The 10,136-nt window shown below is 41.3% G+C and overlaps 1 protein-coding gene across 1 annotated transcript in view; it reads right to left on the bottom strand.

Moving 5' to 3' along the window:
• LOC111861418 (mannose-P-dolichol utilization defect 1 protein homolog) overlaps positions 1 to 10,136 on the bottom strand; it is a 137,873-nt gene that overhangs the window by 62,141 nt on the left and 65,596 nt on the right. Inside the window, exon 4 of the mRNA XM_023845963.2 lies at positions 6,934 to 7,138. Coding sequence (XP_023701731.1) covers positions 6,934 to 7,138 — 205 coding nt within the window. The remainder of the gene's footprint in view (positions 1 to 6,933; positions 7,139 to 10,136) is intronic.

Below are 10,136 nucleotides of genomic sequence, written 5' to 3' on the forward strand. Positions count from 1 at the left end.
GGAGAGCTAAGAGCGCGGTAAATTTTAATGTAATAATAATAATAATAATAATTATTATTATTATTGAATGCGTGCTGCTTACCTCAGCGTTCCAACAGTAGGCTGTGCAGACGTGTGAAATGTTTTTTTATCCATTCTCTAAGGGGTGCATTATTCAATTTTATTTATATACCCAAATACTCCTTTACATGACAATACGCGCTTTATGTGACAAAACCGTATACCGGTATATAGGCAATAACTGCAATAATTTTTAATGTTACATTGATCTCCGTGAGCGTAAACATCCGCAAAAAATATATTATGTTTTCCCAGAAATCCGCAATCCTATTTATGAATATGTCTCTATAAGTGTTCAATTTATGTTTCACATTTGTAGACAGGCAAAATTGAAGTTATACGTAATACGAGTTAAAGGTCTGAAAGTGTTACTGGATGAGATCTGACCCGTGATCCTGCTACTGTCGCCACTACTCTGGTTTGTCTTGCGCCATCAGAGTTTTCTCACTAGGTTACTGTAACAGTTGGGTGAACATTTCAATTTAATCTCCTTTTGAACGCATTTTCGGAAGTAATCCGTAAAGATTTCGCGTCTAAGCACTAAAAATAAATTCACATTTTGAAGGACTATAAAGTCTGCCGACGAACGACAATTACAAACCTATAGAAAATATAAAAGAAAAGCAGCTTCCTTAAAATCCAATTAATTTAAACCGAAATTTCATTTCTAGCTACCGACATGATCTCCGGGTCCCGGCCAAAACTATAGTGAATCTGAGTTAATCCTATAACATGTAGTACTGAATACAAGCACAGACTCAGAAAATTTCAGATTTAATGTTAAGATAGAAGTATAAAATGTTCGCCCTACCAACACAGTTACACCTTGGTGGAAGACATACTGCCTTTTCGCGATAACCTTCGAGCCATCTTAATCAACTAACAAAAAAAACTAATTCCAAGGAGATGAGTCCTTGAGATGTTGCCAGTCGCTCAGCGACTCAAGAATTTCCCAACATTTTACCAATGTAGTGTTCAGAAGAGCCCTCCACATCCTGAGCCGGATGAATGCAGTCCATACCACCCCATCCTATTTCTCCATGATCCATTTTAATATTATCCACCCACCTACGTCTATATCTTCCTAGTGGTATCTTTCCTTATGTGTTCGAGTGAGCTTAATAGAAACAATATGAAACATCTAACAGTTCGGACCGTATTACACCCAGAGTGATAACATCGAAAATGGGCCTTTATATGCAGCAAGACCACGTACTACTGCTTCATACTGATGTAACATAATCAACAGAAATGAGATCTGAGATTTTTGGGCGGTGAGTACCAACCTTAAAGTCTACTGAGATGTGATGACATTTTGTTTGCTAGATGGTACCAATGTTTCGGAGGAACACTTGGAGGATGGAGGCAGCAGGTTTCTCCGAAACGTTGGAATATGTAACACTACACACTGTTATACCCCAGAAGACTGTAATCTTTATTTTCCAGATATTTGGTTTTTTTATTTTCTAATATGGGAGCCGGGATAGCGTAGTCGGTATAGCGACTGTCTACGGGCTGGACGACCGAGGGGTAGGAGTTCGAGTCCCGGTAGGGTCAAGAATTTTCTCGTCTCCATGTCGTCCAGACCGGCTCTGGAGCCCTCCCATCCAATGGGTTCCGAGGGTTCTTACCCTGGGGGTAAAGTGGCAGGGGCGTTAAGCTGATCACTCATCTCCAGCTAGTGCCGAAGTCAAGAAAATGTGGATCTATACATCCTCGCCCTCATAAGCCTTCATGGCGTATTGCTTAATTAGTTAAGCGCACGGACTTTACCTTTATTTCCCAATATATAAACCATGAATAATGGAGTTAGAGTACGCACTGCCCTTTAAGCGAGAGTAAAGAAGCGGTTCTCTTTTATGCGAGAGATTCTCGGAAGATTATTGTTTTGTACTGAACAAACTGTACTTGGCCTTTCACATATGAGTAACGGGTCTGTAAATCCCTTTAAACTACACAGAACAGTAACCACACACACACACAAGCAAACTCTTCTGGTGGGGGAAGGCTTGAGTTACGCTACAACAGTCTTGGTGATTTTAGGGGGGAAAAAAACACTTTTCTTTGTAGGGAAAGTGCGATAAAAATACAATTGTCATCCGTTCGTGCGAAAAGTAGGGCCATGTGTGGATCTGTGGATATCCAAAAGGAGTCAAAATTCTCAACGCATATGCAGGCATGTGTACATCGACAATATTAATATACTTTCCATTATACTGTCAGTAAAAAAAAACTGCAAATTATACCAAGAAATATGTCGTGTATATGTAAAATACGTCCTTTAAGGAGTTTTGTAATTAATGATCGTAATTAGTGGTCAGGCAAGGAAGCAAGTGTTCTTTATAGGGGGAACGACATGTGGAGGGCCCAGAGTTGCGTGACTGTCGTAACCCACCGTGACAACAGATGCATATCGGTTCCACGGACACTGTATGCCACTAATTCTCAAGAACTAATCTGCAATCAAGTAAACCCTTCCGTACGTTCATAAGACCTAGCATCAACGTAAAAAGCACTAAGGCATATGATTACCATGCTCGGTGATAACAGTCTTTAAGTGGAACACTACACAAAATTCTTATAATTCGTGACAAAGCTTTAGTGTTTCAAAATATTACAAATTGTATGCCTTAACCTGAACTCCAATTGGAAGTCTCATTTTTTAAAGAAAGGAACATGACTTTGATTTTTTCTTTCTACTATATTTAACACCTAACCTATCTACACCGTTTAATTTAGTTAAATAATTTTTCAATTGTAGAGAATGTCTTCCTTGAGGCCGCTTGTAAGAGGGGTTCTTTTTCCACTCCTTAACAATAATAACGGCTCTGCAAAGCGAGACCGAAATGTCCCACGGGCTACATCGGGGACAACTCACGACAGTAAGGGTTAATAACTTTGGAGAGACCAAAACTGTCTGTAATAATAGTCATATATAAGACTAGACCCGAAGTAAGGGGAAAATACTTCGGAATACGAGTGGTAGGTAGATATACCCCGAATCCTCACATTAACGAAAATACAACGTGAAACATGAAATCATAAAAATGGGCGAGGCATATTTAGTCAAAGCTTCCTTAAGAGTGCGTGGATACAATAATTATCTCTGGCGCCTCGGAGTCATGAAACGACAACTTTAAATGTCAGTAGGGATCAATGGAGTGAGTTGTTCCTTTAGGCTGCATTAAACAAACTGAATTCGCAAGGCCATATAACATAAGCTGCGGCTGAAGTGGCCTTCTCTGACGAGCTTTCATTTTCGAAGTTTTACTGTGGAATTGTGTAGCTGTACCACTCCAAATAAATAAATACTACATCAAAATATTTAATTAAAATTAATTTTATTTGTTCATCTCACACCAGAGAACTGGAAAATGAGATTGAGGATTAAATTTACGTCTCAACCATTATTAATTTTGGAGTTATAGTTTCTAAATGACAGGAGACAGTTCAATTTCAAGTCAACAATTAAGTCACCAGATATCGTCTCTTCTGGCAGAATAAGACTCTGAACTAAGGACAGCAGAGAAAGTTAATTCTTTTAGGGTTCCAAACATATTAATGTGCTACGTGTATCCGTTTGCTCCTAGAGTTGCCTAAAGGTATAAAATTAAAAATAAGTTCAGTATACTCGTATATATAGTCACGATTCTGAGTGACTCTCGACGGGGTTCCGGATTACACGTTGGATTTATTGACCACTTATGGATCGTAACTAAAGTAACATACTCGTAGTCTCACTGAATTATACACTCCAAATATCACTGTAACTACAACACACAAAAAGTCTTCTCTGGCTTGACGAGACGCTTCCTGGTAATGGATTTCAACAGTGCAGATTCTTCAGCCCCCTTACAATTCTCTATCTAATTTCAACTGACTAACTCCAAGGCTGGCGGCCATTTCACAGCAACCTCCTAGTCTTCTCTTCACAGAATGACTTTCAACTGGGCACTGAACTCGTCTCTCCAAACAGTCCCGGTTATAACATCTCGGTACGGATCGCACAGAAAACACCATTCCTCGGTTGCTGTTCAGTTGCTTATTAAAAATCTGCTGCCTAGCAACGGACGTTGTTCCGTTGTTTCGCGGCTGTTGCCTAGAAACGAATGTTGTTTACAAGCCGTTCTCTAGCAACGACTTTGAGCAAATATTCCACAATATATTAGGCCTTTACGGGGGTGAGTGTTACACCCGTGGTCTTCTGGGTTATGACACCGCATAGTCTTGCTTGCGAATACGGACGTTTGGAAGTAAGATGCTTCCTCTATCTTCAGGGCTCAAGCACAGGAATAGACTGCGTTCTATAAGCAAGTTACGATGAATTCCGAAATTCAAATTTGCCTCCTGTGAGAAAAACTCACGGTTGCTCTGAGAAGATCCGTTTTTGTCCACTTTTCACACAATTCCACTTTCCTCCTAAAAACAACATTGGATCCCTGGTAAGGGCCAATTTTGTCGCTATATTTCCAACCTGCAACAATAAACAAGTGTGCCCCTTATAAAGATAGTTCTTGCCTGTTTCTTCACACTACCCCGGATAGGGCTCCCGTCTTTACTCCTTCTCCTGGGGTCTTGGGGTCTTCCTTCTCTGTATCTTGAATATAGTATAACCGAGCCTATTGCTGAGCCTATTCGCTTCAATGGTGATTACGGAAACATCCGTACGCAAGACTATATGGTGGGACAACCGAAAAGACCAAAATATTAGCGAAAAGTAAGACATATTCGTAGACATGCAATGAAAACGAAGCTTTCGCCACAGCTTTAGAGACCGCTAGCATCAATTTCAAGTGAGATATCGGAACCTCGCATTTCGGTAACATTGTGAGGCATTAATTGAATCAGCGGTTCCCAAATAAGAGGATGGTTTGAGGAGGACTGATTCCTGATTTGTTTTGCTCATTTTTAGCTTATTCAAGGACGCTGCCAGTAGTTCAGACTTCATAGCGCCGAATGGTAGAATGATCAGTGAACAACAAATTGGGAAAGATTCGGGATAAATCGGTCACGGCCTAATTCGAGGTACTATCCCAATATTTATGTGGAGAACTGAGGAAAATCACGAAGAATCTCAGCCAGAATAATTGCCCCGGAATAGATTATAACCAGACATCTTCTGAATGCAAATAAGAAGCATCACAGCTTCAGCCAATGTGGTCGGCGAGAGATTTCCTGGCCTGCCCGTTCATCCAATCTGTTTTTTCAAGTTTACGTACAGGCATAGTGTGCTTTTTAAAAGTGGCATCGCTACAGTTGCATGTGATGCGCTGGAGAATAAGAGGCGAAGATTGAGGTGCAGTTTGGGTGTATGACGAACTACAAACCGGTTCACATCGAAATATATCAAAATAAAGAAGGGCAATAGACCACTGAAGGTCGCAGTGCTAGGGCGAGTTTTATGGCTCACCCTTCATACTCATACTCATATCAGAATAAAGAGGTACACTGCTATCTGCAAGACAATATGTCATATCTCATAGAGGAAAAAGAATAAATTTGAAAAACCGGCTTACTTATGGTGTTCGTGAATAAGGTGCCGAGGAGAACATTTGTGCCCAAAAAGGAAAAAGCAGAAGACTAAAATAAGTTACATATTGTGAAGGGCCACAGCGCGAACTGTTCACCTAAAATAATTACCATGATATAATCACGGGAGATGACACGAACGGGGCAGTTAAGATGCAACAGAGGAGAGGGACATGCATATAAAGGTTTGGTAGAAAAAACTTGAAGGAATATACCACCTTGAAGATAGAGGCACAGAGAAAACAATAATATTAAAATGCATCTTATTCAGCTGGCTTAGGATATGGCCAATGGCGACCTCTTGTGAACGCAGTTATGAATCGTGTCGCACGAAGTGCTGGATATTCCTTCAACTGATGAAGAACAATTGACCTCTGAAGGACTCTGCTATACAGCTATACCATGTCTAAACCATCTGAGGTTGCGCCATCATCCAACAATGACGCACACTGTTACATCATCATCGTCGTCGTCATCATCATCATTATCATAAGTTCCTACATCATATTGAAATATACACTGATAACTCAAATTGCCATACCAAAGATCTCGATGAAAGTACAGAAATTTCCTCCATGACTATTCAAGGAGTAACGTACCTCAATGTTTGAAACAAAGCATAGTTAATAAGATCTAAAAGTTCGTGACGATAGTACAGTAATACAAATATTATATCATTATCCATCGTCCTGTTTTTAACACAACGTTTCCGGAGATAGGGACTAGCTCTATCGATTGGGCACAACTGAGTAGGTTTTACCTGAAGACGGAGAAAGCATCCACTATCCGCAAAGTTGCGTTTTGAAGAAAAACAGGACGACAAATAAGGTCCAGAAACATAATATTTGTATTAAAGCATAATTAGCTTTCTTTTACTGTAACTATGTATATTGCAGGGTGTAGAGTCGTTGCTATGTAACGATCACGAGATGGGCGGATATGCCAGGGCAGTCTCTGGGCAACGGCTAGGTAAATACCTTCCCACATAAATATACAAGAACGCAACGACAGAGGAGTTGTTTTCTATGTGGTCCGCGCCGAGATGTTATAAGGAAGGGGCAAGGTTAGAACTTAGTCAGTTCTGTACAGGAGTCTGACCTGAGGGCGTGAAGCTGAAGAATCTCCACGATTAGAAGTCGTTGCCAGGAAACGGATGGTGAAGACACAGGTTGGAAAAAGGCTTAGCGAGTTCTGTGATGATTTGTGAAATGTTGATATTAGCGGTGGCGCTGCAATTCCTTGTAGTACCGAGTCGTGTGTATAAATGGTCAATAAATCCATTCACCAATCCTAACTCCGTCTACAGCCACCATAATGTGACATCTTCACGAAAAAAACACTTACCTTACTAACACAGATGATGGGGACATTCAGGGCCTGCATTGACCATAGGATGTTAACAGGTGTGTAACCTCCCATGAGGATAACGCAGATTGCTAGGTAGGAAACGGTGAAGAGCACAGTCTCTTTGCTCGATCGCCCGAAGAACAGAACTAGTGCTCCGATGATGGCAGTTTGTGACGCCAGGAAGAAACCCTCACCCCACGCACTGAAACAAACTAACAGAATTACAACACAAATAACAACAAACATTTTAGTTGATTACGTTATATTTAACTAAATTGCATACCGTGTCTAAATCATCTCTCAGAATGCATCATCACATAGTGACGTAGAACATTAATTCACGCGTCACAATGGTAGGATTTCCATTCCGCAAGGTTGTCTACTCAGGATAAGATGTATCCTCAAAGTTGTTTTTTGACAAGCAATACAAAGCGTCCCTCAAGAAAACGTTAGGTAGCCTGATCAAGTGGCATAGAAACTTCATGCTTCTTCAGCGTGTTTGTACCATCTCGTCATTGGGCCCTATCATGAACTTGTCTAATCTTCGCGCATAATCCCCTAAAGCTCATTTTAATATTGTTTTCCCATCAACACCTACATTACCCAAGTGCTCTCTCTGGTAAAGGTACAGGTAAAGTTGTCCGTGTATTTAATTACGCCATGAAGGCGCCTTGGGCCCATCCAGCATCCTATCCAATGAGGACAGGTGGGTTCTCCCCTATGGGTAAAGCGGTCGGGGCGGCAAACTGATCACTCACCTCCATCTGCTGCCGAGGTAAAGAATGGTGCAGCTATACCTTCACTCCTCCATACGTCTTCCGACTAAAATTATATAAGCGTTTCTCATTTCCAACATGCAAACCACAAAACAGTTTCTAATGCTGCTTATATGATCAACAAATAATCACAAATAAACTATTTCTGGCAACTTATTTTCGTGAATATTAACTACTACAGGGTACTTTTATATTTAAGAAAAATCCCTGTCACTTGGTAGGTATCTTCTGAAAAGCGAAAATTGACAGTGAACACTGAGTCTTTAAAGACAGGCCGTGTAACTAGAGGGTGAAATTCTAACCTGGGCTGGAGCTGTGACCTCTAATTGAAAGAATATGAATACAATTTTTTTTTTTAATTGTTTCATTTTTGGTCCGTTACACTATCAATCACAAAGTCAATAGAAAGTCCGTCGAGTGTAACAATTTGTAGGTCACTTCTTTATCACTTCTGCCTTACATGTTTCGGTTTAATAAAACCATCATCAGAGGCACATAGTACAATCATGAAAACACTGTCGTTGTTTAAGATGTACACAGTTATGTTTGCTGCGTGGACGCTGCTACAATATGTCGACGTGTAAAAGCACAACACTTGCTAGGATTGTTGAATGCACTATCAATTCTCACATTCCATCCGAAACTGCCCTCAAGTTAAAACGCCAATGTTAAAATATTTAAAAATTTAAAACATTTGANTTATAGATTGGATTTATTGATCACTTATACACACCACTTGGGACTACAGACAATACAGCGCTATTGCTGATCTACACGCTTTGCAGTTCACCGTTACACACGCATTTGGGTACTCTGTCTTCCCTAGCCGTATCCTGGCAATGCATTTATACCAGTCTCACTGTAACATCAAATCACACAAGATGTCTACTTTACACCGCCTAACTCCTTTTCTTGCCCTTATTCTGCAACTGCCACTTCCGAAGACTCGACTCAATTCAGTTCTCTTGCTCCCAAGCTCATATCCTGGCAGGCTGGCATCTCGAAACTCGACTTAATTCTTCCCAACTGAACTCTTCTTTATAAATATTTTGCACGGACCACGAAGAAAATACGGCCTCTCTATTGTTAGGAAGGCGTGTTTACAGCGCCGTTGTATAGAAACGAAAGTTACTCGATTGTTTCTTACGTATTTCTTGCCGCGGGAATGTGTTTACCGAGTCGTAGCCTAGCAATGAACATTTATTCTAACTTCACTATTCCGGCTTTCGGACGTCATGTCACAATACTACAGGCGATAAAAGAGAGGTATACTGGAATCCTAATGCTCTCACGTACTGAACTGTCTAAGTAAAAATTTCGATATCCGATGACTGAGCTCGGGTAGGTCTGGACTGGATCAACAATTATTTTGGAACTGATTGGAAGTTATTTTAATACCGATCATAGAAACATTGGGTCAGAAGTTTAGAGGCAGATTCAAATGTTCAGGCATAGACACGAGAGTAATATCGACTACGACGGAAGTTACGTTATCTTTGTACTTACTTCAGCACCAAGCCAAGATGACGTGATGACGTAATGAGGAGTGGTGGTATAGTTTACGCATTCTTAAGCTCGGAGATTGGGTCGCCCCATAGCTCAAGCGGTTAGTCGCTGGCATCCGACCGCGGCGGCCCGGGTTCCATCCCGGGTTTGGTCAAGTGGGATTTGTGGTGGACAAAGTGGCGTTGTGGCGGGTTTTCTCCGGGTACTTCGGTTTCCCCTGCCAATCTTCATTCCACAATAGGCCAATCAGTGGCCGCCGTGCCGAGTGGACCCAGTTAGACTCCACCCCCCACTAAACGAATTAAAAATAAGTCTTTTTTAAGCTCGGAGCTACACGGGGAAGAGTGGTCAGCTTCAGGGATCGGCCGCCTTGTCTTGCGGGAAAAGCCTCAGGTATCCATTTGAACTGCAGGCTGGGTGGGCTCCAGAACCAGACTGGATGCGGAAATCAAACCACGGTCGTCCAGCTCATAGTCAAGCACTATACTCTGTTAGCATGGCATCTGTATTAACATCAGTCGTATAGAAATAAAGCACTGCGCCTTTGGGAGCAATTTAATATCTTAACAGTCAGATAAGAGTTGGCAGGATTGGAGGTTCTCACAGCGGTGGGTTATGCTGGGATACAACTTAGTGTAGTCCGCTGAAAGTCAACCGACGTTTCGGAGGAGGATGTCTGCCATCTGCTTTCAGTTTTATTGGTTGCTTATTCTTCGACTATGATGATGGAAGCGACATGTTCCTCAGAAACGTCGGTTGACTTTTAATGGACTATACGGCGATACATCCCAGAAGACAGAACTTTTCAGGTATGGATTTCTTGGTTCTAGTCACGTGTCGAACACAGGTTCTGTACGATAATCTTCAAACACCTCTCAGTCTCCTTCATACAGGTCCGCAGAACCTTACCCCCCCCCC

Source organism: Cryptotermes secundus, unplaced genomic scaffold (assembly GCF_002891405.2).
Source record: "Cryptotermes secundus unplaced genomic scaffold, Csec_1.0 scaffold646, whole genome shotgun sequence".
NCBI classification, from domain to species: domain Eukaryota; kingdom Metazoa; phylum Arthropoda; class Insecta; order Blattodea; family Kalotermitidae; genus Cryptotermes; species Cryptotermes secundus.